The sequence below is a fragment of a genome, unplaced genomic scaffold (assembly GCF_019419815.1).
Source record: "Pyrus x bretschneideri cultivar Hongxiangsu unplaced genomic scaffold, Pyrus_bretschneideri_v1 Contig1, whole genome shotgun sequence".
NCBI classification, from domain to species: Eukaryota; Viridiplantae; Streptophyta; class Magnoliopsida; order Rosales; family Rosaceae; genus Pyrus; species Pyrus x bretschneideri.
Window position 1 is genome coordinate 15,097,496 of NW_025999390.1, and position 27,505 is coordinate 15,125,000.

The window sequence follows — 27,505 nt, forward strand, 5'->3', positions numbered from 1 at the left end:
AGCTAGTTTGGTTAATCCCATCGATGATGTGGGGAATGGTTAATTTTGCTTTGTGTTGTTGGTTTTTGCTTGTAGTTTTGTCACATAGTGTGCAATTTTTTTTCTTCATCGGATTTTCTTCCTTTTGAGGACTATCTTGCAAGGTTTGATGATATCGTTGCATATTTGTCTTATTAGCTTTGAACTTTGCACAAAAATATATATATATATATATTATTCTGTCCGACTTGATTATACTAAATTTTACAATAATAAGAAAGAGAAATTGTGTTAGTGATAGTTAAATATCCAAAGTGGTTAGATATAAAATCATTAATTCCAATATTTTCTATAAAACTAGCAACATATTAGCTTGGACAAACGTTTGGTTTGAGTCATTGATCCAATAATTTAAAATAAAGTAGGAATTAAGGCAACCTATAAATGGTTTAGTCAATGTTTCAAAGCCTTGATTTTCGACACGTGGCTTCGTAATGGCGTGTGATTGAATGAGCTTTCAAATTATGACTTCAAAGTCAATATCTTTTTGCTTATATTTTTTATACTATTATTATTATTATTAGCATATAGGCACACATAAAGTGTGTAAGAAAATTTTTTATTTTTGTTTTTGAAATAGAACGAGAGAGGAAGAGAGCGATAGAGATTGTGGGAGTTAGAAGTTTTTTTTTATTATTTTATTTTATTTTTATTTTTAATTAGAGATATGTTAGGATTACATGTATGTGAGGCTTTGAAAAAAAAAACAGCAAAATTTGATTGTATGAAATTACATTCTAACCCATATTTCTTATCTATGTTCTGTTTTAATTAGAGGGTTAAACTGGTAATTTTATAGAATTTTAGTTGACAATAAGTGTTTTATTAGTTAGTAGAGATTATTAATCTTTTTGGTAATGTGATGTCTGTCTTTACCCAACCGACCTCTTAATCAGTTTACCTTCCCATTCACACCCTCAAATTTCTCTCTCTTGTCTAATCGCCCCTCAACTTTCATGTTATTCATTCATTCCCCCAACTCATTTTTTTTCACACCTGTTAATTTAGGTTCCTTCATTTTATTTTCTTTAGGACAAATCAATGCAATTAGGACTCAATGAAAGGATATCATTCAAATCCTTGAACTTTTGAACTTATTCAATTCAAAAATAAAAAATAAAAAAGATGTATAGAGCGAGAAAACGAAGTGCGAAATGATTCTATAATTTTCCATCATACTTTTGTTTATTTGATTCGTTATGTCAAAGTATTTTAGTCAAACAATTTGCATTTCTCCTAATATTTTTAGACTAAAGACATGCAATTTCTCCTAATATTTTTATGGTATGTATAAACCCAAGGTTCACTCAATAAATACATGCAAAAAATCTAAACTTCTTTTTTATCGGATGGTATGTTAATTTAATCCAAATTACTGAAAAGTAACTTAAATTTCAATGCACGAAATTGAGCATACTACTATAGTTAACTTAGTTAAGCATCCTAAATACACGGTAGAAAATACCAAACTTTGGATAAGTAGAATCTTTAGGAGGGAGGGCTCTGGCAATTAGAGAAATGCTAATGAGACTATTAAAAAATAAAAATAAAAAAAACTCTTCATGGACTCTCTGACAACTCGTGTTTTTTGCCTGTTTTTCTTGCCAACATTATGAAAATGTGCTACGTATATTAAATAAAGCTACTTAGTGTTACAATCTAGTGGTATTATTTTTCATTTGTAAGTTAGATGTATTAGCTTCAGTTTTCACCATAGACGAATTTGAGCCATGTTATTTCTAGATCATTCTGAGACTTAGTCCACCATCCTGCCATTTTATTATAAATAATTTTGTTTGTTAAAAAAATATATTAAATTGAGAAATACCTTGGATCATGATCCATAATTACGAAAATCAAGTGGTTATTCATGGCGAATATTATCATCCCAACTTCCCAAAGTTTCCAAGAATTTGTGTAAAAGAACGGACCCCACAAACCCGCGATTTCGTCTAACACTGACCAAACTGAAAAAACCACCCAAGCCTTTGTCTCTCCCTATCTCTCTCTCTCCCCTGTCAGCTGCTGGCTTGGGTCATTGGGTCTGTGTCAACGCATCGCCGTCCACCCAGTATAAACCCATTTCATATCTCTGTTTCCCACTCATGCCTCCCAACCCAATTCACCAAAACCTCTGTTGCTCTCTCTAGAATCGTCTCAGCCATGGCGGCCTGGACTTGCACAGCTTCTTCCAGCTTCTCCGCAGCTCGTCTCTTATTGTTTTTCTTCGTATCGGGTTTGGCTTGTCGGACCTGTTTCGGACTCGGGTCGTACGGGTTCGATATCCACCACCGGTTCTCGGATCCCGTCAAGGCAATTCTCGGTTCCGATGAGCTGCCGGAGAAGGGGAGCTCCGGGTACTACGCTGCTATGGCCCACCGAGACCGATTGGTTCGCGGCCGCCATCTATCCACCGCCGACAATCAAACGACGCCGCTTGCTTTTGAATACGGAAACATCACTTATCGGATTGGTGCTTTTGGACAGTAAGCACTTTTCACCCATTATTCCCCTTAAAGTCCATATTTTTTGGTGTTTAAATTCATATGGTTTTTTTATTTTTATAATTTAAATTGTTGAATTTTTCCTGCGGTCCTGAATATTTTACAAAAAAATAAATAAATAAACCCACAAATTTGTTTTCCTCTTTGCACAAAACCCATATATTTGATTCCTCAGAAGAAAATTGTACATAAAGTGTTTGAATTTTTGTTTTTTGGGTTGAAATTTCAGTCTGCATTATGCAAATGTATCTGTTGGGACGCCGACCACATCATATCTTGTGGCGTTGGACACGGGCAGCGATTTGCTTTGGTTGCCATGTGATTGCAGCAGCTGCGTCCACGGCATCAAGTTTTCGAATGGAGATGTATGTGAACTGAATCTGAATTACAATTATTTTTGTTTGCCTTTTCTTGAATTTTACACGATTTGTGAATTTGATGCATTTTTACTTCAAAATTATGTTGCTTGGAGTACTTTGACTGGTCATTGCCTCGAGTTGACTTCGCAGTTATGTTGGTTTGTGATAACTTCCATTAGTTTGTGAAATTTGCTCTGGGAATAAGGGACTAAAACTCGATTCAAGCATGTAACTTTATCATCGTCGGTGTTGAGTTGATTGAGTACTGGCGTGTCTTTAGGGTGAATGTTTCTTGGGCAACAAAATAGCATTGTTTTCTCGAACGCTTCAGGTTGCATCGTTAATTTGTAGTGTTATTCTTCAAAATACTGATTTGCATCTTGCGGTTTCTAAAACTATCTACCAGGCATAGTGTTAGAAGGATGGACTAACATTGCTAGTGCTTTTGGTCCCTATGTGGATCCATAGGGAAGATGCTCTTATTGTATTGATTTTATTGACAATTAACTCTTGAGCTCTTCTATCAACCAGGTAGTAGAATTTGAAATCTACAGCCCTAAGAATTCATCTACAAGCAAAAGGATTTCTTGCAACAACACGTTTTGTTCACAACGGCAAAGCTGTACTTCACCAAGTCGTGATTGTCATTACAGGATTGAGTATCTGTCTAATGGCACCTCATCTACTGGGGTCCTGGTAGAGGATGTTTTGCACCTGTCTACTGATGATGCTCAACAAAAAGATGTACCTGCACGGATTGCCTTTGGGTGGGTAATTTTTTTACTGCTTTGCCACAAAAAAATATAGGGTAGTAATTCGAAGTCTAAACATGCCAATTTTATTTGGTTAGCACACTTGTGATGTTTGTGTGCTACTCTATTGCAGTTGTGGTAAGGTGCAGACTGGTATATTTTTGGACGGTGCAGCTCCCAATGGTCTGTTAGGGCTTGGTATGGAAGACGTATCCATTCCTAGCATTTTAGCGGGACAGGGGCTTGCTTTGAATTCTTTTTCCATGTGTTTTGGACTGGACGGGATTGGGAGAATCAGATTTGGTGATAATGGAAGCCAAGGCCAAGCAGAAACACCATTCAATCGTCATAGCCATTCATAGTAAGAGCTCCCTCTAAATAACCATGTACTGATGACAAGTTTACAAGTTTCGCAAGTTAACTAGTTCGGGCTTTGATATCATCCCAGTTGTACTAATCTTTTCCTGTTCGAACTTGTTGCCAGTCCAACTTACAACATTACTATCACTCAAATAGCCATCGGAAAAAGTGTTACTGATCTCGAATTCTATGCAATTTTTGACTCTGGTACCTCATTTACATACCTAAATGATCCAGCTTACACGCAGATTACTGAGAGCGTAAGTAGTTCAAATTCAGTTGTTCATAATATTATCTTTTTGTATCTTCTTTATTGTATAGTCTTTGTAACTGTGTCATTTTTCAGTTTAACTCTGTGCTAAAAAATAGTCGGCGTCCAAAGGATTCAGATATTCCTTTTGAATATTGTTATGACATAAGGTAATTTCTTTCAGAACATAAAACTTTGTAGCAACTTTCTCTTTCTGAGCCTTCAGGCACTGACTTAACTTTGTGTGCAGTCCAAATCAAACGGTGAACCTGACAATGAAAGGTGGAAAGCAGTATTCTATCCTCGATCCACTAGTAACTGTATCCAATTCTTCGGTAAGTTGCCACTTTTCGTATTTCTTATATATCCTGCTCCTTCATCATGTCATGCTAAACTTTACCATTCCAATCTCCAGGATGAATTGACATTGTTCTATTGCCTGGGTCTCGTCAAAAGTGGAGATGTTAACATCATTGGACGTGAGTATCTCTTTCTAAATATCTGTCATTATCTTGCAAACTGGCATTCAAGATCATGTAATAGTTGATTTTCAAATCAGATTTCATAAAACCTTCGTAACGAATGGTTAAAGCCCTTAAACCCCCTTAACCATCACTGGCATTCAAATGAACTTGTACATGTTTGCTTCAACCGTTGCTTACAACATTGATTTATTCCTGCAGAAAACTTCATGACGGGTTATCGCGTAATTTTTGACCGTGAGAAGATGGTATTGGGTTGGAAGGAATCGAATTGTGAGTCCTAATTACACCATTTCAAATCAAATATGGACAACGTTTTCCTCATTATCTTCTTCAGTGACAATAACGAAACATTTTTCTTTTCAGGTTACAGCGATGAGGAGACCATCACTCTTCCTATCAGCCCATCGAAATCTCCGGCCACATCCCCATCCCCGTCTCCGACTGCATCCCCAACAAACTTCAACCCGGAAGCCACAGCAGGGAGTAGCAATACTTCTAGCATACCGGCATCAACTTATTCACCCAAATTGAAGAACTCCATCGCTTTTGCAATCACCATCGTTCTTTTCGTACTTTTCACCCTTGTTTGATCATTCTTTGCCTTACTGTAACATATCTATAATTGATAGGCATTTGTTTTGGAGGTAGAATATACACAGCGATTCGGAAGTTGTTGACGTTCTATTTGTGGGTTAAATTGGGAGGCGGTGCATAGGCATCATTGATTTCTGTCACTGCAATAAATTGTCATCAATATATTATTAGCACATGGGATTGTACATATGATTTTAAATATGACCACAGATACTAAATATATTATTTGTTGGTTACAGTAATACATGTTTTTTTTTTTTGGTTTCTCTTTATACTAATCATTTTCAAGAGTTATTTTAAGTGCGGACTAGTAATTTAATACGGCTTTAAACCCTTCAGTTGGTCCATTTCACGACCATCACTTCAAAAATTCATCTAAATTGAGTGTTGTAACTCAAAGCATTCCGAATTGAGAGAATTTAAAAATAAAATAAATTAAAAAAAAAAGCTCTTTCAACTTTCAAGGTTCAATAATAAAAAAAAAAAAAAAAATCAGTACAAATTATAAAGTATTGTAAAACAAGCTCAAAAAAGTAAGTCATATTATATTAAATTACTAACTAATTAGCACCGAATCATTATCATATATGAAAATATGGATAAATATAAGAAAAGCAAATTTCCCATGCAATTTTAATCTTATAAAAACAGAATACGAGCCAAAACTTACGTTATCTTCAATTCTTCATAATTTCTCTTTTTCTCTTCCGAATGACAAAATCTTCGACAACAATTCAATCAAGTGCAGCTAACTATCACGGAGTTGAAGATGTCGAACAGACTCATCTCAAGTTAACAACGCTTTCAGTCTTGTTAAACTTTGGTCTTTTTCTGTTTCTTCGCCGGTTGGGCCAACCTTGGGGCCTCCTGCTTGTCTCTCCTTTCCTTTTTCCCTTTGGACTTCAAATTTTCTTCTTGTTTGGCGTCGTACCTTGGAAGGTCTGGGACTTCATCATGATCGATTTAATTAATGATGATTTATCTATCTTTGATGGTGAAACATCGGATTTCATTTCCTTTTCTGGCACTTCTTCTCGGCCACCCTCTGACTGTCTCAGTGCTACCTGCCGAGCATAAGCTGCACTCCTGCAAACACCAAACCACAACAAATACATATAACTAAACAGTTGCAGCCTATTAATTAAGTAGCACATGTTAGGGCAAATACTTGTGATAGCAAGTAAAAACTCGAGGGAGATACCTCTTGAACTGCGGATCTGTCGATCCAGAGCAAAGCGTGGTGAGGTGAAGAGTGCTGAAAACCGTGGATCTTCAAAGTCAACGGTTGGTAATTTATCCTCTTCTAGAACCTCTGTACCCTTCTTTCCCTTGGTCTTTTTACGTTTCAAATTGTAGCCCTTTGGCCCTGCATCTGCTCCATTGTCATCAGCAAGTAATAGCTCGAGCTCATTTCTGCTTGCTTCTGCTTCCCTATCATCTTGCTGTTGCTTTTCATCCTTTTTACTTTTACCTTGGGATACTTTTTTAGTTTTTTTGACTGAAGGCTCTTCCATAAAGAAATCATCTGGTCCCTCTGCTGCCTCTTGATCAGTGTCACTACCCTCATCCTCTGATGAGTCCTCCGATTTATTTTTCCTATTCTTCCTTTTCTCACGTCTTTTTCTGAGATAGGACTCCCAAACTGTTTCTGATCCCTTATCTTTCTTTTCTAGGATGCGCTTGCTTATATCTTCTACGCCAGTATTAAAAGTGATCTCCATATCCTGGTCATTGTCTGCACCGTCTCCTTCTGATGCATCTCCATCTCCTTCCCCTTCTCCATCTCCAGACAGGAGTAACGCACGGTACATATCTCATTTTTTACTCTTTTTATCGGTCTTGTCCTCTGCAGCATCGTCATTCTCCTCCCAATCACTTTCACTCTCATCAGAAGCCAAATACTCCTTCAGTTCCAATTCAGAAAGCTACAGGTAAACCAACGTCAAATTAGCTAGAAGCAAACAGTACAAGAAGTTAGGTTTTTTTTAACATAAGTTTATAGTTGATTTCCATTGTTTATTCAGATCAATGCGACAGAGTGCCCATTCAGTCCTCAATAATGAAAGAGAAGAATGCATGGAGCTAGATATGAACTCTATTAACAAATGACGTAAATTGCAAGCAATGTTCACTTAGATAAGTTATCCTAACCTGATCATCAGTGAATTTCCGTTTCAAGGTCTTGCGTCCAGGCTCATCCTCATCCCAAGAAATATCAATTTTACCATGTTGCAGAGCTTGAGTCTGGAAATCCAAACCCACGTAGCTCGCAGGCACCTGACAAAGGCCAAAGACTTCACAATCACTCCTACATTTACGAGAAAATTCAATTCATTTCCTTTTTGTTTAAAAGAAATTCACATTCCAGAAGAAAAAAAAACATGAAAATACACGATTTGCGCATAACGCTACTTCTTTTATTACAGACAGACTAGACTTATTGCTCTCTATACACTTATAAATGACTGGTTGAAACATATACCTCTGTCGCAACATCACGGGGTGAGTGTTTAAATTAGGGGCTTAAGATTTAACGGTCCTCCTCCTCCTAGGGTTTAAAGTTTAAAAGAAAAAAGGAAAAATAAAAGAAATTTTCAGCTGAATTGCGGTGGACTATGATGAGGCCCACTGGAAATTGTAGCCCAACTTGAGATTCTACTTTAAAAAGTCCAACTTCAAGGAGTTAAATTATGTCACGCGATAGTGTTGAGTTTTAAAAATTAGAGTAATAATATTCATACCATATTTTTATATCACATTTTTATACCATCTTAGGTGGCATCTGATGTGGAGAACTATATCATTTGAAAATTTTGTAAAACCCAAGGAAATGAAGGAGAAAGACTCCTCGTATACCACAATAATCATTTAATTAACTAGTTTTTCTTGACTATTAGTTTATTAAATAATGAACTAAATTTAAAAATCTGATTAATTCAAATAATGTGAATGTCCACATTAAATGCCACCTAAAATGGTATGAAAATGTGGTACAAAAACATGGTATGAATATCATTACTCTAAAAATTATCAAATTGAGACGAGTTAGAGGGTGTTATGTACTCGTTGTGTCCATTAACCAGTGTTGTTATTATCTAGAAGGATGTCAAAACTTGTTAAGCAATAATACGTGTTTAGCGAATTGATCGGAAGCACAATGTAATTGTATATAAATTGATCATCTACGAAACCATAGTGAAAAGATATACTACATACGTACTTACTATCAGTACATTTCATTGTAGCAGAACGAATTAGGGGTTTTTGAAGCTTTGTAAGTGTTTTGTTTTCAGAGTCAAATGAGTCTGATTTGTTTTACCGATGAATAGTGATTCAAGTTGAAATTTAGATGATGACAATATCATAAATAAGTTGAAGTTTGGTGAAACCAACAACTGTTTCTTCGAAAATTTATGAAAAAACAGTTTCCAGCTTTACAAAGAAACAGTTGTCATCCTCATATTTTTTCCTCCCTGTGAGAGACTTTCTCTTTACCTGAGAGCTCTTTTCACCTATTGCGTGGGTGTTTTTAATTCTACAGCCGCCAACCCTAGCTACGGCTGAGGTCGCGGTGGCGGTCCCTTTCTTTTTCTCTTTGCTTTCTCCCTTCTTTCCTTATGCTGTTTTTCCCTTGCTCTCCATTCTGATTTGCCTTGTTCTTTACACCCCATCGGCGTCCCTTCTCCTAGACCATATCCACTTCGATGTGCAGTCAGTCTTTACCGCAATTTGTCGTTGCACATCCAAAGGATGTATAGAGTTCCGGTGTTCCTACCGACTTAGTGTTCATAACACCACCATTTTCTTCCTGTCTATCTTTGTTGGCAGCGTTGCTCGTGGACTCCCACATGCATGTTTCACTTTGTGGCTGCAAACGGAGAGTTGCTCGCAGCAGGATGATACGATCGGCGTGGCGCTGCTTGGCTGGTCGAGATGCACTTTTGCGGAGGCGGTGGTAATACACTTCTCGGGTTTCTTCTGGTTTGTTCATGGTTTGGACTCCTTTTTTTGTTAGCTTGGCAGGTCCATTTTTACATGTGCTTATTTGTCTTTGGGTCTTTGTTGTGTAAGTTTGTGGAGTTGCTAATAAAATTTCATCTTCTTTCCAAAAAAAAAAAAAAAAAAAAAAACAAAAATGTTGTCGGTTTAGTCAATTGTATGATAATTTTTTTTTTTATCTGGTCGATGGTCAATTGTATGATTACGTTTGCTATTTTAGAATGTATTCTGCTACACAAAAAACAGAATGTGCCGGTTTACTTACTATTATTTAATTTTCACATGCGCGCATTGCGTCGGACTGGCACTAAACTAAACCCACCAAACAGACAAACCCTAACCAATTTGGATGGTATTATATTCCCATCTCTCGTTTCCGTGAAGTTGTTGGGATTTCTACCGACCACTAAGTCCCAGAATTACAATCCAAACCCAATCCAATGCAACAAAATTTCTGGGAAATTATTTATCCATTATTTTTTCAATTAGAAAACTAGATTTTAATCCCTAAATAAAATGAAGTTTAAAAAAATATCTTATACAAGATTAAAAATTAATTTTAGTCCCTAGACTCTATTTAATGCAGCATATGTATTCAATGTTTCTTTTTTTATTTATAATTTTATATATTTAAAATTTTTGAAAATATTATAAATTTTAATTCTCATTATGGTAGGCATCTTATATAAGAAAATATTTTTCGGTACACTTATGATGTTTTTGCATATTTTATTATCTATCACTAATTCATAAAAATGTATTTAGATACAAACATTTCGGTACAATGGGTTAGTATAATATGTTTAGGTACGGACATTTCGGTACATTAGTTTAGTATAATATATTTAGGTACTGATATTTCGGTACACTAGTTTAGTATCATATAATTAGGTACGGAATTTTGGTACACTTATTTTTTACATATTTTCTTATCTGTCACTAATTCACTATAATATATTTAGGTACGGACATTTCGGTACACTAATTTAGTAAAATATATTATGATATGGATGTTTAGGTACACTAATTGGAGAAAGTTAAATAAAATTGTATAATAATACGTTTAAAATTTAATATAATAACATTAAATAAGTTATCTATTAAATATAAAAACTTTGACAAAAAAAAATTCTATTAAATATAAAAACAAAAATATAATATGAATTTGAATTAAGTACACATTAAGGGTCTAAAATCAATAACCAATCTAACACCAGGATTTTTTAAAATTTTAATCTTCTTGAAGGATTAAAATTCAAAAACATTCCCCAGATTGTTAAAATTAGGTTAGCTAAGTGATCCAACGCTCACCTAAATCATCCAGAATTATTTCAGAATAACTAAACAGAATTGAGAGACAAGGTTGTTGGGATGAACTGAAGTTAGTTAATCATGTCTCAAACATAACTAATGAAGCTGGAGACTTTGAACGCAAGTTAATTGACTCTCCCAGACATGACGACCTTTGATGTCTCAACCCTAACCACTTCACGCATTCCTTTTTTTTTCCGTTAAATCGGCAAAATTATTTAAAACGACACCGAAGCACGGACCAGATATTCTGGATCGACCCGAAAACCCGTGATACGTGTTTGAATGCAGATACGAGCGGTTGCAAAAGAAAAATAATGAGTTGATGAATTGAGAAGTTCGGTGTAGCATGCTGATGCATGCACGAGGCTTTAAAGAAAGGAAATAAATAGGATTAGGAGTACCTACCAAACCATGCAGAAGAGTTTTGTTACATTTTTTTAATTAGAGAATATTTGTTTTAATTGTTGGATTGGAACAATTTTTTGCATTGCGGAATCTCCGCTTTCCTTATGTTCTTGAGAATCTTCTGGTTTTTTTTTTCTTCATGTATGTAAATTATTTAACATCTTAATTAACTCCTTGCATTAAAAGTCAATAATCGTGTGCCATGTTTGACCATCAACACCTTGAAATCAATAAAATTATCGAGTTCATTTTACAAGATGATGGTAATTGATTCGTAAAAATACATAAATCATGTTTTGCGATATGTTTTGATCTGTAGGGAACCAGAGATTCAAACTTGAGATGTCGTTGAACATTTTAGTCGAGGTTTAAAGGTGCAAAAGAAAGATGTGATGGCAATTGTCTTGTAGTGAGGTGCCTTTGCCTCCTTAATTACTTCTTAATTAGACATACTTACTTAACTAATTCATTATTTAGGGCCACCATCATATCAGTAACAGCCCCTCTCTCTCTCCCTCTATAAATACCATCCCTAATCCATTTTTATGTCCCACACTTAAAGTTACGCAGAGTTAAGCAAGAAAGTTGTTCTAATCTCTCAGGATGGCTTTCAATCCTGCATTATTGAGCTCAATCTTCATCGTCCTTTCGGTATTTTCTGCAGTGACAAACGCGCTGGGCTTGAATTACTACGACAAGAGCTGTCCCAATGTCGAGCAAATTGTTTCTAATGCTGTCAAGAAGGGGAAAGCCAACGACAGAACTGTCCCTGCCGCTCTACTCCGGATGCACTTCCACGACTGTTTCTAAGGGTAAATACATATTTTTTGGTACCAGCTGTTTCGAAAGCGTAAACACATTGATTAGTTGATTGAGTTAACTCAAAAGTGTTTGTTTTTGTTTGCAGGGCTGTGATGCATCTGTGCTGTTGGACTCCAGCAGAGGCAGCAAAGCAGAGAAAGATGGGCCACCAAATATTTCTCTGCATGCGTTTTATGTCATTGACAATGCAAAGAAACAAGTGGAGGCTTCCTGCCCTGGTGTCGTTTCATGTGCTGATATCTTGGCTTTGGCAGCAAGGGACGCTGTTGTGCAAGTAAGATTGTCGAAACTATTAACACAGAGAAGCTGTGAACAATAATGGATACCAGAAACGAAGAAGAAGATGAGGAGAGATAGAAAGGAAGAAAGAGAAAATGTATTAATGCTTTCAGAAATTCTTACAATACTTTCTTACCACAAATGAGAACCCTATTAATCCTTATATACCCATAAGGACTAATTACAACAGTACCCTTCTACCTGTATCAACTAACCCATCTTCTAGATAATGCCATGTGGCAATTCTGTTATATTGGTTATTACTCCCCCCTCAAACTGAACATGGATCTGCCAGGTGAAGTTTGAAATAGCTAAACACCTAAAACGGGATCTAAAACTGGACCTGAAACAGCAAGAGCAAGTCGTCGGCAGTGCTTTACAAACACAGGACCATGCAGACCTTTGGTGAATACATCTGCAACCTGTTCTTCAGTAGGTATATATTGGACAAGTAAATCACCCCGTTGTACCTTTTCACGAACAAAATGATAGTCGGTATCAAGATGTTTGATCTTCGAGTGAAAGACAGGATTGGAGCTTAGAGCTTAAGCACTCAGATTGTCACAGTAAAGTACTGGAGGCACCAAAATTTGCTGATGCATGTCTTTGAGAAGAGATCGAATCCAAAACAAATCAGCTGCAGAATGTGCTAACGCTTTGTATTCAGCCTCAGTAGAGCTGCGAGATACGGTGGATTGCTTCTTAGACTGCCATGAAATGGGATTATCGCCCAAGTAAATCACAAAACCAGTTATTGAACGTCGGGTATTTATGTCTGCTGCCCAGTCGGAATCAGAATAGGCCAGCAAATTGAAATCCAAGCTCTTTTTGTAATGCAAACCATACTCAAGTGTTCCTTTCAGGTACCGTAAAATGCGTTTGACAAGATGCATATGAAGATCAGTCGGAGAAGTCATAAACTGACAGACCATGTTAACAGCCTGAGCAAGATCTGGCCGAGTAAAGGTCAAATATTGAAGAGCCCCTACCAAACTTCGATAATGACGTGGGTCAGAGAGAAGAGCACCTTCTTGTTCAAGTAATTGTGCATGTGGTTTAGACGGTGTGGATGTAGGCTTACATGTCTCCATTGCTGCCTTCTTGAGGAGATCTTGAGCATATTTCGATTGGCTGATAAACAATGATCCATCTTCTTTATACTGAATCTGCAACCCCAAGAAATAAGACAATATGCCCATGTCTTTGAGATCAAAGACTTCTGCAAGGTCACTGATCACTGCTTGAACTGTTGTAGGGTTGGAACCAGTGAGGATTATATCGTCTACATAGAGCAATAAGAGAACAATATCCCCTTTATCTACTTTAACAAATAAGCTTGTATCAGATAAGGAAGTTGTGAAACCAAGGGATGGAAGATAACTCGTGAACTTCGAGTTCCAGGCTCTCGGGGCTTGTTTCAAGCCATATAGAGATTTAATGAGTTTACACACATAACTTGGACAGGAAGGATCCACAAATCCTTGAGGTTGCTACATGTAGACCTCTTCCTCGAGATCACCATGCAAAAAAGCATTTTTAATATCTAGTTGTCGCAGATTCCAACCAAGCTGTGCAGCTAAAACAAGAATTAATCGAACAGTAGTGTGTCGGACCACAGGACTGAAGGTCTCTGAGTAATCCAGCCCTTGTTCTTGAGTGTACCCCTGAGCAACTAACCGAGCCTTATACCTTGATATTGTTCCATCTGGATGTTTCTTTATTTTATACACCCATTTGCTACCTACAATTGTTCTGTGAGAAGGAGGTGGAACTAGAACCCATGTACCTTGAGCCTTTAATGCATTATATTCTTCTTGCATAGCATGTTGCCATTCAGATTTACACGATGCTGCCCTAAAAGTTTTAGGTTCTTCAGGTTCTGTGATATCAGCTAGGAATGAAAACACTCCAGGACATGCACTAGTAATCGAACCAGAGCAGGACATATCAGAGCAAGACTCCAGTATTTGTAATGAATTTAACTCAGGGAAAGTTGCCAAATACGCTGCATAATTCTTTCGTGAAATAGCACCTGTTTGTAATCGAGTTTGAATCCGAGGATGAAGTGGTTGGTGTACAGGTAAGACATGTGAATCAGTGCTAGATGAATGCTCAGACAAAGGTAATAATACCTGAAGTTGAGTAGGATCGAGGACAGGAAGCAAAGGAGGTGGAGTGGGTGTATCACTTGTTGTAGAGTAGGAACCATTAGATGTCGATGCTGAAGAGTCTGCACCAATGTGATTCTGTGGAAATGGTATCTGACTGTGCTCAAACTGACCCCTTGTAGACCTCATGGGAATAGGAAATGGTATAACCACAGAGCGAGTTTGATTGACTGTCTCAGCGGATGCCACACCACTGTGAGAAGGCCCCAACCTTGCTGGAAATATTGACTCTTCAAAAATAACATGCCGTGATATAATGCATTTCTTAGACTGTTGATCATAACATATCACTCCCTTATACCCCAGTGCATAGCCTAAGAAAACACACATTTTGGACTTAAACTGCAATTTATGATTGTTATACGGCTTGATCCATGGAAACACAGCAGTTCCAAAAATTCTTAAGGACTGTACCTCAGGCACTTTGTTGTATAGTAGCTGATAGGGAGAACTAAAAGACAAGGTTTTACACGGCATTTTATTAATCAGAAAAACTGCATGAGCACAAGCAAAGTACCAAAACTCACTACTTAAACCAGAAGCATTTAACAAAGTGAGAGCAGTGTCCACCACATGTCTATGTTTCCTCTCAGAAATCCCATTCTGTTGAGGTGTGTAAGGACAAGAAATAAACTGCAGAATGCCTTTTGCAGCCAAAAAGGACGTAAACCGCTTGCTAGTGTATTCACCTCCACCATCTGTTTGCAAACCTTTAATTGTTAACCCAAACTGAGTATGAATGAAAGCATAGAACTTGAGAAAAATTGCAAACACATCAGATTTGTTGCACATGGGAAATATCCAAGTAAATCTGGTATATTCATCTACGAAAAGTACATAGTATCGAAAACCTTCCACAGATTTTACAGGTGTTGGACCCCAAACATCGGTATGAACTTTCTCAAAAGGAACCCTACAACTGTCATTTCTAACAGGAAAAGGTATCCTAGACATTTTACCCCTAATACAAGAAATACAAGTAGTATAAGTCTCATCTAACTTGTGTAAAACCTTAGATTGCCTTAACATTGCAGCCACAATATCATGTGCAGGGTGTCCCAACCTTTGATGCCAAATATCTGATTTCACCATTTTCCCAAAGTAAGCCACTGGATCTCTTGTAACAAACTTGTGCCCTCTAGAAGCTTTAACCACTGGAATCTGAAATAACTCTTCTGGTTTACTCTTTCCGTGATACACCACCTCCCTTGTCTTCTTGTCCTGCACAAAGAACTCACACTCATCACATATAAACCAACTATTATTATCTGCACACAATTGTTTAACTGAAAGAAGATTTCTGGCAATATTTGGAACATGAAGAACTTTACTGAGAACAAGAGAATGATCAGAAGTATGAATTGCAGAGGAACCGATATGCTTAATTGGTAGACTTGAACCATTACCAATGGTTATATTATCAGACCCTTGATAAGGAGCCACTTGATTTAATGCATTTATATCTGCAGTCATGTGGTGTGAAGCACCTGAATCCACAATCCACAAATCCTGAGGAGGAGCCTGAGATGTTTGTTGTGCATTCATGGCAGACAGTGAGGCTGGAGGTGGCTGACCTTGATATGTGTAGTTGGCCCGATGAAAACAGTCAAGCGCAGAATGTCCTCTTTTCCCACATATCTGACACTCCACAATGAAACCAGCTGGTGTATTTCCTGTATTTCTGTGAAAACAGTTCACTGCAGTATGACCTCTTTTATTGCAGATTTGACACTCAACTACAACATTTGTTCTAGCTTCTGTATTGCCGGACCACGACCCAGTAACATTCTGAACTTGTCTTGTCCCTGAAGAGTAAGGACTATTTCCACCATAAAACCCTCGTCCTCTGAAATTATTACCAGTTCTATAGTTGCTGCTATTATTCCTGAATTGACCACCATTTCCAGCCCTGTAACCCCCATTGTAGGTCTGAGATTTGAACCCATGCTGCTGACCAGAATGAGAGTGAGCTACAAAACCATATCCACAAGATTGATCATGATGCCCTGGAGGAAACATATTAGAACCAAACATCTGGGACTCCACACCATGTTGATGAGCATTATTAAATGAACCCTGTGGTTGCTGAATAATAGTGCCTGCTGTAGTAGCAGGTATATGAGCATGGTGTTGAGAATTTGACGAAGATGCACCACTCGAAGAACCACCTCCATACATGACAGAACCCAAACTAGCATTCTGCCCAGACTGAGAACCCTGAACAAAAAGAGCAGCCATATTCTGAGGCAGCAGATTCATTTCCCCTTCAATCTCCTTTTCAGTTCCAAGTAGTTGAGCACGAAATTCCCTTAAGGTAATGGAAGATTCCCGTGCCAAGATAATTGTGCGAATAACACCATATTCCTTAGGTAAACCTGCCAGCCCAGCAATGATAATATCATTGTCAGAAACTGTCTCCCCTGCAGCCATTAACTGATCTCTGATATTCTTCAAACGCAACAAGTATTTATCAATGTTATCTGCCCCCTTCTGAATCGTATGCAACTCTGTTTTCAAATGGTTAACCCTAGACTTCGAAACAGAAGCATATCTTTCAACAAGATTTGACCATGCTTCAAAAGCAGTCCTGCACCCCAAGACATACTCCATTGCCTCATCTGTTAGTGTAGCAAGTAGCAGACTAATAAGAGCCATATCAGTAGACTCCCAATCAAGAAACGCTGTGGTAATCTCCCTTGTAACACCAGTCTCTGAACTCACAGCATACTTTGATGGACAACCAATCGTACCATCAAAATGACCAAACAATTTGTACCCTTTAAGAACCGACTGAAACTGAAAAGCCCATTTGGCAAAATTATCATCTCGAAGTTTTATAGTCAGCATACCCAACAAATTCTCAATCTTGAATGAAGAAGACGCCATTGAAAAGAGTTCTATCAACCACAACTCTGAGCAAACCACAAAACAATTACCAAACAAGGAACACACAACTGACTTCGAAAAATTCACAAAACAATACCCAAGTAAGGAGAATGACACTCCAAATCACAACCCAAATTGCACACTTCGACTAAAGACACCAAATCAGGAGATTGATACTCCAATATACCACAGCACAGGAGATTGAAACTCCAAGATTCATAGAAAGAATGGCACTTTCTTGGTTAAACCAACAAGTCCTAGAGAATGATACTCCAAGGAACAAACACAGCTCAGGAGATTGAAACTCCAAGATTCATAGAAAGAATGACACTTTCTTCTTCAAATCGACAAGTCCTAGAGAATGATACTCCAAGGAACAAACACATAGAATAACAAGAACAGAAATCAACACATCAAGATTCTATCAAAAACCCCAAATCTTCGCTTTAATCGAATTCCAACAAATTGACCCAACTTCAATCAAATTCCAACAAATTGAATCACAGCGCCAAGAAAGAAACAAATGCACCTGATTCGCTGAAAAACGCACCACCAAATCTCCTAAGAACGCCTTTCCAGATGACCACCAAACACCCAATCTTCGAGCACCCAATCTTCACGATAGCACCCAAACCAGCGGAAGTCTTCACCAGAACCGAAAGTGGCGACGAGCCTAAACCGGCGATGATACCATATTAACACAGAGAAGCTGTGAACAACAATGGATACCAGAAACGAAGAAGAAGATGAGGAGAGATAGAAAGGAAGAAAGAGAAAATGTATTAATGCTTTCAGAAATTCTTACAATACTTTCTTACCACAAATGAGAACCCTATTAATCCTTATATACCCATAAGGACTAATTACAACAGTACCCTTCTACCTGTATCAACTAACCCATCTTCTAGATAATGCCATGTGGCAATTCTGTTATATTGGTTATTAAACTATGGGAGATCTGTTGCATAATATGCGAAACAGAACCCCTTACAAGCTTTTAATCAAAAACAGAACTATTAGACACACTATATAGACAATAAGAGTTATTCAGAAGTGTTTTTACAATGATTGAAAGCGTTTTTTATGACAATATTTTTGGAATAATCCTTGGTAAAATAATAAATGAATCCTGGAAAAGCACTTTAAGTATTTATGTGCTTCTTACAGAAAATACTTAGATATTGGAACCTAAAAATATTTTTTTTAAAAATGATTTCAGTTATTTTAAAAACACTTTCACATGAATCCTATATCATATATAATTCACGGTTCTCTTTGTACATATTTCCCGACAGTAAAACAACATAGCTGTATACTCTTTTTGCACTTTCTGATAGTGTTATCAATGCTACAGTCCGGAGGTCCGAATTGGGCCGTGCCGAAAGGAAGAAAAGATGGACGAACATCAAAGGCTAGTGAAAGCGTGCAACTGCCGGGTCCAACCTTCAACATATCTCAACTGCAGCAGAGCTTCTTTCAGAGAGGTCTGTCCTTGAATGACCTGGTGGCTCTTTCAGGTAAACTAATCTCAAAATTTCAACTGTTATTTTATCTGAAAATTTGATATTACCCCTTGAAACTATATTTTCCTCTACTAAAACCCATCTGCTTTTGTTTTCTTGAATAAAGCCCATTGACTAGCCTCCAATTAAACAAATTCTTTAATTAAGTTTGACTTTTCAAATTGTGTATTTTTTGAATGCCTAAACTACCCCTATTAATACTTGGATGAGGTTTTTGGATCAGTTACTTGTTATATCCATTTAATTAATTTTATATATTTTACAAAATAATTCATGCCATTCATTGTATATTCAATGTATTAACTTTCAAATTGTTATAACGTGCCAATTGAAAAATAATAATACTAATTTCATAATTTTGTGCATTACATATATAAGTTAATTTACCTACCAACACAACAATAAACCTAAAACAGCTTCGGCTAATATTCCAATCCCTAATACACAAAACAAAAGCTATATGTTCCGCACAATTCTTACCTACAAAATAGTCTAATTTACCTATTACATCAAACCAAAATTTAAAGGGTCTAGTTTACTTTCAAAATGGTCTAATTTACCTACATGATTTATGTGCATTAGATTAAAAGTTTATTTAATTGCCTACAAGTACAAACCCACAACATTCGAACATTATCTAGTATCACTAATTTTTTTTTTTTTGGAATAGGTAAATTAATTTAAATGTAGGTAAATTAGTATAATATTAATAAGTAGGTAAATTAGTATAATATTAATAAGTAGGTAAATTAATTTAAATGTAGGTAAATTAGTATAATATTTTATAAGTAGGTAAATTAATTTAAATGTTGGTAAATTAGTATAATATTTGTATGTAGGTAATTACATGATTCAAAATGCAGGTTTATTAGTATAATATTTTATAAGTAGGTAAATTAATTTGTATGTAGGTAATTACATAATTCAAACAATATTATTTTTTCCGTACAAGATTGTCTTTCTCTTTTAAATTTGGTAAATTAATTTATATATGTTGCTAATATTTATGATACAAGAAAGGTAAAATATCCATATGGATTTAATTGCTCATCATAATTAGGATGAGTAATAACATTTATTGACCAAATTAGGATTCTATGGCATAAGTTGTAATTGTATTGTAATAGTTGGTCATATATTTGTCTACATGGTAGACTATTTGAAATTTGGGTTTTATTTGAATGTTTAAATTTAGATGGGTTTTTATTTGGAAAATAGGAGTTTCAAGGGTCTATATCCAAAGAACCCGTTATTTTATACATGCAAGTTATCGAAGAAGAAACGAAGGAGAGTAACTTCGGATGCATCTGCAGGAGGGCACACTCTAGGGTTCGCCCACTGCTCATCGTTCCAAAACAGAATTTACAACTTCAATGCCACACGCGACGTTGATCCAACACCGCACCCGTCCTTTGCTGCAAGTTTGAGGAATACGTGTCCCATCAATAACAGACCGAGGAACGCCGGTGCCACAATGGATTCTTGAAATGTTATTGGTTAGAGTGTCAGTTTTGTAAAAAAGAATGAAACTTGTATACTTGCATTTGGGCTGGTCACACACCGGCATTTGGAAAAAAGAGATTAATCAAATAGTTAGCGAGTGCATACTACGTATTTATTTGTTTAATCAAGTACTTCCTAGATATGGCAGAGAAAATTCAAATTATAAGTTTTGCAGATTATGCGAAACTTTGTAATTAATCAATGCAAAAAGGCGTAGGCCTTAATGTCGATTTCAAGTACTAAGATGTTGTTGTTATGTAGGGCTTGAGGGACAAGAATTGTGATATCAATTTTCTAATGAGTTCATTTGTTATTACTTCTCCTTTTAGCACTTTAGTAATTAGGTTTCATTTACTATGGCAGGATTTTGAGGTTAGCAAATATGACCCTGAAGGGTCGTCAACAAGCAAAACAGTCAGTTGCAACAGCACTTTGTGTGCACACCGTAATAGCTGTCTAGGAACATTCAACAATTGCCCTTACACGGTCTCTTATATCTCAGCTGAAACTTCTAGCTCTGGGGTACTGGTAGAGGATGTTCTGCACTTAACAACAGAAGATAATCATCGGAAACTTGTTGATGCATACATTACCTTTGGGTTAGTTCTGTCATCGAGATCTTTGGACTTCTTTCTGTTCCCTTTCTTGTAAGTCTCATGTATGCAGCTGAAAATGCATTGTGAATGTGCAGTTGTGGGCAGGTGCAAAGCGGCTCTTTCCTGGATGTTGCTGCTCCTAATGGGTTGCTTGGGCTCGGTATGCAAAACATATCTGTTCCTAGTATTTTATCCCGGGAAGGCTTTACATCAGATTCCTTTTCCATGTGTTTCGGACATGATGGGGTTGGGAGAATTAATTTCGGTGACAGGGGGAGTCCAGGACAGGAAGAGACCCCTTTTAATTACAACCCATCACAGTAAGTGGTAACTTCTCAGATACTTGAAATTGATTTTTTACGAGATATTTTCATGAAAAGAGGTTTTAATATTTATATGCTCTGATGCATATCACAGTCCAACGTATAACATCACCGTAACTCAAATTCGATTGGGGACAGATCTTGTAGACATCGAATTCACAGCTATTTTTGATTCTGGAACATCTTTCACATACTTGGGTGACCCATCTTATTCAAATCTTTCAGAGAGTGTAAGCATTAAGTCTTCTAGTTAATATCAGTATGTTGAACAATAGAACATCAATTTGTACTTAAACACAACTAAGTAATTGATGCTTTATGACTTTTGCAGTTCAATTCACAGGCTCGAGATAAGCGTCGCCCACCTGATTCGAGGATCCCATTTGAATATTGTTATGATATGAGGTTTACATAAACTTTTTTTTTTCTTCTGTATTTTCTTTTAGCCGTACTTCCAACTTCAAATTCTTTTTCTATTATTCACAAGAAGTTCTTTCTTTCATTGTGCAGTCCTGATGCAAATACTAGTTTGATACCTAGTCTCAGTTTAACCATGAAAGGTGGAAGCCAGTTTGCAGTCTATGATCCGATCATTATCATATCCACTCAGGTATTGCTTTGTTCTTTTTTTTTTTCCCTGGTGTTATTTGTCGTTTCCTGAGAATGGTTATTATCTTCCGTGCAAATGATTTGCAGAGTGAGCTGTTATATTGCCTGGCCATTGTCAAGAGTGCGGAACTAAATATAATTGGGCGTAAGTCTTTGAATTTACAGGTCATTTGAATTCTTTTGGCTATGAAAGTAAGTCTTTAAATTTAAATTTGGCTATGAAAGCTCATTCCTAGTTGACCATTGCTCAGTTGTTGGGCACAAATCAGCTACTGCGACTTTCTTTCTCTCGGATCAACAGTCCACTCTAATATAAGTGTCCTAGTGGCTTTTGTTTTGCTGTTACATGTTGGCTTATGCTTAAGTTGTTGCTCTTTGTGCAGAAAACTTCATGACTGGCTACCATGTTGTGTTTGACCGAGAAAAATTCGTTTTGGGCTGGAAGAAGTTTGACTGTAGGTGTTAATCCCGTTTATGCACTCAGCTTTTCGCAATGCCTTATTGCATAACCGAATTTTTGGACCTTAATTCAGGTTACGACGTCGAGGACCATACTAACTTACCTTCTGAACCGCACTCTAGCACTGTGCCTCCAGCTGTTGCTGCTGGGCTTGGTAACTATTCTAATCCGGAATCAACGAAAAAGGCCAGGAATAGACAGGCTTCAGTTGCATCTCTGCCTTACCATAGCCATTCTTCTCTGATTTATTTTGTCATGCTCCTTTTCCTACTACTGTAGCTGGTATGCGGCCGTCTTTTTTTCTGGTCAGTTACACTTCCATAGTGTAAACCGATTTAGATAATGTCCTCTTACCATATATTAGATTTAAATCCTCTCTAATCTGTCCCACTTTACGCTACGATTGGGATAATCTTGAGCATGCCAAGATCGATTCCCCCCATATTGTTTAGCCCTTCCTCATGTAGCATAGGCATTTGCACATTATTGTTGGAGCTGAATATTTTAGAGTTCAAGAGATCCAGTTCGTTGAATAGACAGTTATACTGCACATGTTTCAGTCACCTTGTAAAATTGCAATATGTAGATAGAATGTGAATTTAGAGTTCCCAAAATCCCAGGACGGGATCTCCGGCTTATTTTATCAACAATTATCATTTATGAGATTTGAACTAAAGAACTCCTTCGACAAAGTCCCACCGTAGTCTATCATGCACCAGTGGATTGGAAAAGCTCTATTTTAGATGCAGTTGTTGGAATCTTGTGCGTGCATGCTTATGCCATTAAAAAAAAAGGTAATTAGCTCCGATTGCCAGGGCAGAGAAAAAGAGGTTGTAATTAATAAAATAAATAAAAAATAATTGGACTGAGGCACAACTCATGGACCTTCATAACGCTAAGTAGGTTGACTTGGTCGCATAAAAACTTTATCTTTGAATAAGAATTGGCCGAGGGCAAATAATAGGAGTGATTGGTGGTGAAAAAAATTGAGTCATATAAATTTGACCAAGAAAAAGAGGTCTCTTTATCTTTTATTGTGTGTGTGCACGTTACGTGCAACTTTTGAATGAAAATTTCGATTCTGACTGATGTTGGCAACAAGCTTTTATCAAATGAGTATGATCAATTGTTTCTTTTACCACATGGATGGTTGGTTTGAACTTTATTTTTGAGTGGGTGGATAAATAAAGATTAGGAGAGTGATTGATGGTAAAAGATTTGAGTCATATGTCTCCATTCAAGCTTTTGAGAAAAAGCAAGTCATAACTTTTGATCTTTCTATCTTGTTCCTTTGATAATATTTTTGTTCAATGCCCTCAAGTGCTTGGTGGTGCTGACCACCTTATTTATTGTCGTTGGATGAGTTCAAATCCAATTCGTGAGATGAAGCATCAAATGATTTGGATAGTTGTCGCGCAAATTTCTAAATGCGTGTAGCGGATAGACACAAATTTTAAATTTAAACTCATTCGATAATAATAAATAAGGTTGTGAGGATTACCATCACTTGAAGCTGATGAGCAAAAATGCACCTGATTCCTTTTTGTATCATCCATATGTTTTGGTTGAGGTGTCCTTTGTATCATCCATATTGGTTGGGGTGTCAATTGAAGGTGTCAATTGGACACAGATGAAATTGAAATTTCGTTTGAGGAGATGGTGAAAGGTCGGTCTAAAGCCATTTGCCTTGCAATGCTATGCTTTTCCTACTTTCTCAAATATCCTCTTGGCTTTGTTAGATTGGTGTGAAATTGTCAATGTGGTCATTTTTTATTGGCGACTTGCATGCTAGAATTCTAGAGGAGGAAAGTTCCAAGCACCTTCTGCGGCTTAATTGCCCCCGTTTTTCATGGCATTCATATGAAAGCTCTTTGCAAATGAGTCTTTACAAAACTTACCTCCTAACGATCGAGAGTCTTTACAAAACTTAATTGCCCCCGTTTTTCATGGCATTCATATGGCGTGTGATTAAATGAGCTTTCAAATTATGACTTCAAAGTCAATATCTTTTTGCTTATACTTTTTATACTATTATTACTATTATTAGCATATGGCCACACATAAAATGTGTAAGAAAATTTTTTATTTTTGTTTTTGAAATAGAACGAGAGAGGAAGAGAGTGATAAAGATTGTGGGAGTGAGAAGTTTTTTTATTATTTTATTTTATTTTTAATTTTAATTAGAGATATGTTAGGATTACATGTAGGTGAGGCTTTAAAAAAAAAAACAGCAAAATTTGGTTGTATAAAATTACATTTCTGCCCCATATTTCTTATCAATGTTCTGTTTTAATTAGAGGGTTAAACTGGTAATTTCATAAGATTTTAGTTGAGAATGAGTGTTTTATTAATTAGTAAAGATTATTAATCTTTTTGGTAATGTGATGTCTGTCTTTACCCAACTGACCTCTTAATCAGTTTACCTTCGCATTCACACCCTCAAATTTCTCTCTTCTTGTCTAATCGCCCCTCAACTTTCATGTTATTCATTAATTCCCCAACTCATTTTTTTTCACACCTGTTAATTTTGGTTCCTTCGTTTTATTTTCTTTAGAATAAATCAATGCAATTAGGACTCAATGAAACGACATCATTCAAATCCTTGAACTTTTGAACTTATTCAATTCAAAAATAAAAATTAAAAAGATGTATAGAGCGAGAAAACGAAGTGCGAAATGATTCTATAATTTTCCATCATACTTTTGTTTATTTGATTCGTTATGTCAAAGTATTTTAGTCAAACAATTTGCATTTCTCCTAATATTTTTATGGTATGCATAAACCCAAGGTCCACTCAATAAATACATGCAAAAATCTAAACGTCTTGTTTATCGGATGTTATGTTAATTTAATCCAAATTACTGAAAAGTAACTTAAATTTCAATACACGAAATGAAGCATATTGCTATAGCTAACTTGGTTAAGCATCCTAAATACACGGTAGAGAATACCAAATTTTGGAAAAGTAGAATCTTTAGGAGGGAGGGCTTTGGCAATTAGAGAAATACTAATGAGACTATTAAAAAAAAGAAAAACTCTTTATGGACTCTCTGATAACTCGTTTTTTTTGCCTGTTTTTCTTGCCAACATTATAAAAATGTGCTACGTATATTAAATAAAGTTACTTAATGTTGCAGTCTAGTGATATTATTTTTCATTTGTAAGTTAGATGTATTAGCTTCAATTTTCGTCATAGACGAATTTGAGCCACGTTATTTCTAGATCATTCTGAGACTTAGTCCACCATCGTGCCATTTTATTATAAATAATTTCGTTTGTTAAAAAAAATATATTAAATGAGATATACCTTGGATCATGATCCATAATTACGAAAATCAAGTGGATATTCATGGCGAATATTATCATCCCAACTTCCCAAAGTTTCCAAGAATTTGTGTAAAAGAACGGACCCCACAAACCTGGGATTTCGTCTGACAGTGACCAAACTTAAACAACCACCCAAGCCTCTGTCTCTCTCTGTCTCCGTCTCCGTCTCCGTCTCCGTCTCTCCCCTCTCAGCTGCCGGCTTGGGTCATTGGGTCTGTGTCAACGTGTAGACAGTGACCAAACTTAAACAACCACCCAAGCCTCTGTCTCTCTCTGTCTCCGTCTCCGTCTCCGTCTCTCCCCTCTCAGCTGCCGGCTTGGGTCATTGGGTCTGTGTCAACGTGTAGACAGTGACCAAACTTAAACAACCACCCAAGCCTCTGTCTCTCTCTGTCTCTGTCTCTCCCCTCTCAGCTGCCGGCTTGGGTCATTGGGTCTGTGTCAACGCGTCGCCGCCCCACCCAGTATAAACCCATTTCATCACATGTCTCTGTTTCCCACTCATGCCTCCCAACCCAATTCACCAAAACCTCTGTTTCTCTCTCTAGAATCGTCTCAGCCATGGCGGCCTGGACTTGCACAGCTTCTTCCAGCTTCTCCGCAGCTCGTCTGTTATTGTTTTTCTTCGTATCGGGTTTGGCTTGTCGGACCTGTTTCGGACTCGGGTCGTACGGGTTCGATATCCACCACCGGTTCTCGGATCCCGTCAAGGCAATTCTGGGTTCCGATGAGCTGCCGGAGAAGGGGAGCTCCGGGTACTACGCTGCTATGGCCCACCGAGACCGATTGGTTCGCGGCCGCCATCTATCCACCGCCGACAATCAAACGACGCCGCTTGCTTTTGAATACGGAAACATCACTTATCGGATTGGTGCTTTTGGACAGTAAGCACTTTTCACCCATTATTCCCCTTAAAGTTCATATTTTTTGGTGTTTAAATTGATATGGTTTTTTTATTTTTATTTTTTATTTTTATAATTTAAATTGTTGAATTTTTCCTGCGGTCCTGAATATTTTACCAAAAAAAAAAAAAAAACCCACAAATTTGTTTTCCTCTTTGCACAAAACCCATATATTTGATTCCTCAGAAGAAAATTGTACATAAAGTGTTTGAATTTTTGTTTTTTGGGTTGAAATTTCAGTCTGCATTATGCAAATGTATCTGTTGGGACGCCGACCACATCATATCTTGTGGCGTTGGACACGGGCAGCGATTTGCTTTGGTTGCCATGTAATTGCAGCAGGTGCGTCCACGGCATCAAGTTTTCGAATGGAGATGTATGTGAACTGAATCTGAATTACAATTATTTTTGTTTGCCTTTTCTTGAATTTTACACGATTTGTGAATTTTACACGATTTCTTGGAGTACTTTGACTGGTCATTGCTTCGAGTTGACTTCGCGGTTATGTTGGCTTGTGATAATTTCCATTAGCTTGTGAAATTTGCTCTGGGAATAAGTACTAAAACTCGATTCAAGCATGTAACTTTATCATCGTCGGTGTTGAGTTGATTGAGTACTGGCGTGTCTTTAGGGTGAATGTTTCTTGGGCAACAAAATAGCATTGTTTTCTCGAACGCTTCTGGTTGCGTCGTTAATTTGTAGTGTTATTCATCAAAATACCGATTTGCATCTTGCGGTTTCTAAAACTATCTACCAGGCATAGTGTTAGAAGGATGGACTAACATTGCTATTGCTTTTGGTCCCTACGTGGATCCATAGGGAGGATGCTCTTATTGTATTGATTTTATTGACAATTAACTCTTGAGCTCTTCTATCAACCAGGTAGTAGAATTTGAAATCTACAGCCCTAAGAATTCATCTACAAGCAAAAGGATTTCTTGCAACAACACGTTTTGTTCACAACGGCAAAGCTGTACTTCACCAAGTCGTGATTGTCATTACAGGATTGAGTATCTGTCTAATGGCACCTCATCTACTGGGGTCCT

General features: G+C 36.9%; 5 protein-coding genes across 6 annotated transcripts in view; 4 read left to right on the forward strand and 1 right to left on the reverse strand.

The window, feature by feature from the left end:
• The first annotated feature begins 1,969 nt into the window (after positions 1 to 1,969).
• LOC103953443 (aspartyl protease family protein 1) lies at positions 1,970 to 5,587 on the forward strand. The gene is made up of 10 exons (XM_009365176.3): positions 1,970 to 2,525; positions 2,773 to 2,908; positions 3,434 to 3,669; positions 3,788 to 4,015; positions 4,139 to 4,274; positions 4,361 to 4,434; positions 4,515 to 4,599; positions 4,680 to 4,743; positions 4,948 to 5,019; positions 5,113 to 5,587. The coding sequence occupies exons 1-10, from the start codon at positions 2,203 to 2,205 to the stop codon at positions 5,337 to 5,339; spliced, it is 1,581 nt and encodes a 526-aa protein (XP_009363451.1). The 5' UTR covers positions 1,970 to 2,202; the 3' UTR covers positions 5,340 to 5,587.
• A 658-nt stretch (positions 5,588 to 6,245) lies between these two features.
• Positions 6,246 to 7,609, reverse strand: LOC103953537 (ESF1 homolog). Its single transcript, XM_048580790.1, has 3 exons — positions 7,495 to 7,609; positions 6,532 to 7,268; positions 6,246 to 6,429 (listed from the first exon to the last, which is right to left on the reverse strand). Exons 2-3 carry the CDS (start codon positions 7,152 to 7,154, stop codon positions 6,246 to 6,248), a joined length of 807 nt encoding a protein of 268 aa, XP_048436747.1. The 5' UTR covers positions 7,155 to 7,268; positions 7,495 to 7,609.
• Positions 7,610 to 11,664: 4,055 nt separating this feature from the next.
• LOC125475713 (peroxidase 64-like) lies at positions 11,665 to 20,459 on the forward strand. Its single transcript, XM_048580879.1, has 4 exons — positions 11,665 to 11,826; positions 11,969 to 12,157; positions 18,571 to 18,733; positions 20,053 to 20,459. Exons 1-4 carry the CDS (start codon positions 11,665 to 11,667, stop codon positions 20,223 to 20,225), a joined length of 687 nt encoding a protein of 228 aa, XP_048436836.1. The 3' UTR covers positions 20,226 to 20,459.
• Positions 20,460 to 20,514: 55 nt separating this feature from the next.
• LOC103942518 (aspartyl protease family protein 1-like) lies at positions 20,515 to 22,728 on the forward strand. The gene is made up of 8 exons (XM_018646306.2): positions 20,515 to 20,841; positions 20,934 to 21,158; positions 21,256 to 21,391; positions 21,493 to 21,566; positions 21,672 to 21,771; positions 21,858 to 21,915; positions 22,154 to 22,225; positions 22,304 to 22,728. The coding sequence occupies exons 1-8, from the start codon at positions 20,540 to 20,542 to the stop codon at positions 22,507 to 22,509; spliced, it is 1,173 nt and encodes a 390-aa protein (XP_018501822.2). The 5' UTR covers positions 20,515 to 20,539; the 3' UTR covers positions 22,510 to 22,728.
• A 3,123-nt stretch (positions 22,729 to 25,851) lies between these two features.
• LOC103942515 (aspartyl protease family protein 1) overlaps positions 25,852 to 27,505 on the forward strand; it is a 3,472-nt gene continuing 1,818 nt past the window's right edge. Inside the window, exons 1-3 of one of the 2 annotated variants that reach the window (XM_048588456.1) lie at positions 25,852 to 26,441; positions 26,700 to 26,835; positions 27,342 to 27,505. The exon at positions 27,342 to 27,505 is cut by the window's right edge and continues 72 nt beyond it. In XM_048588456.1, the coding sequence (XP_048444413.1) occupies positions 26,119 to 26,441; positions 26,700 to 26,835; positions 27,342 to 27,505 (623 nt within the window). In that variant the 5' untranslated portion in view covers positions 25,852 to 26,118. The remainder of the gene's footprint in view (positions 26,442 to 26,699; positions 26,836 to 27,341) is intronic. The other variant, XM_009352701.3, reaches the window with a different exon arrangement.

What these genes read in the sequence shown, in the direction of transcription:
- LOC103953443 (XM_009365176.3), top strand. Translation starts at nt 2,203, where the DNA reads ATGGCGGCCTGGACTTGCACAGCTTCTTCCAGCTTCTCCGCAGCTCGT. An exon ending in CGGATTGGTGCTTTTGGACA is followed by an intron (nt 2,526 to 2,772) that starts GTAAGCACTTTT and finishes TTGAAATTTCAG; the next exon opens with TCTGCATTATGCAAATGTAT. An exon ending in TAACTGTATCCAATTCTTCG is followed by an intron (nt 4,600 to 4,679) that starts GTAAGTTGCCAC and finishes TCCAATCTCCAG; the next exon opens with GATGAATTGACATTGTTCTA.
- LOC103953537 (XM_048580790.1), bottom strand. Translation starts at nt 7,154, where the DNA reads ATGTACCGTGCGTTACTCCTGTCTGGAGATGGAGAAGGGGAAGGAGAT. An exon ending in TCAAGAGGTATCTCCCTCGA is followed by an intron (nt 6,430 to 6,531) that starts GTTTTTACTTGC and finishes TGGTGTTTGCAG; the next exon opens with GAGTGCAGCTTATGCTCGGC.
- LOC125475713 (XM_048580879.1), top strand. Translation starts at nt 11,665, where the DNA reads ATGGCTTTCAATCCTGCATTATTGAGCTCAATCTTCATCGTCCTTTCG. An exon ending in GGAAAGCCAACGACAGAACT is followed by an intron (nt 11,827 to 11,968) that starts GTCCCTGCCGCT and finishes TTTTGTTTGCAG; the next exon opens with GGCTGTGATGCATCTGTGCT. An exon ending in TGACCTGGTGGCTCTTTCAG is followed by an intron (nt 18,734 to 20,052) that starts GTAAACTAATCT and finishes ATGCATCTGCAG; the next exon opens with GAGGGCACACTCTAGGGTTC.
- LOC103942518 (XM_018646306.2), top strand. Translation starts at nt 20,540, where the DNA reads ATGAGTTCATTTGTTATTACTTCTCCTTTTAGCACTTTAGTAATTAGG. An exon ending in ATTCAAATCTTTCAGAGAGT is followed by an intron (nt 21,392 to 21,492) that starts GTAAGCATTAAG and finishes TGACTTTTGCAG; the next exon opens with TTCAATTCACAGGCTCGAGA. An exon ending in GGGCTGGAAGAAGTTTGACT is followed by an intron (nt 22,226 to 22,303) that starts GTAGGTGTTAAT and finishes ACCTTAATTCAG; the next exon opens with GTTACGACGTCGAGGACCAT.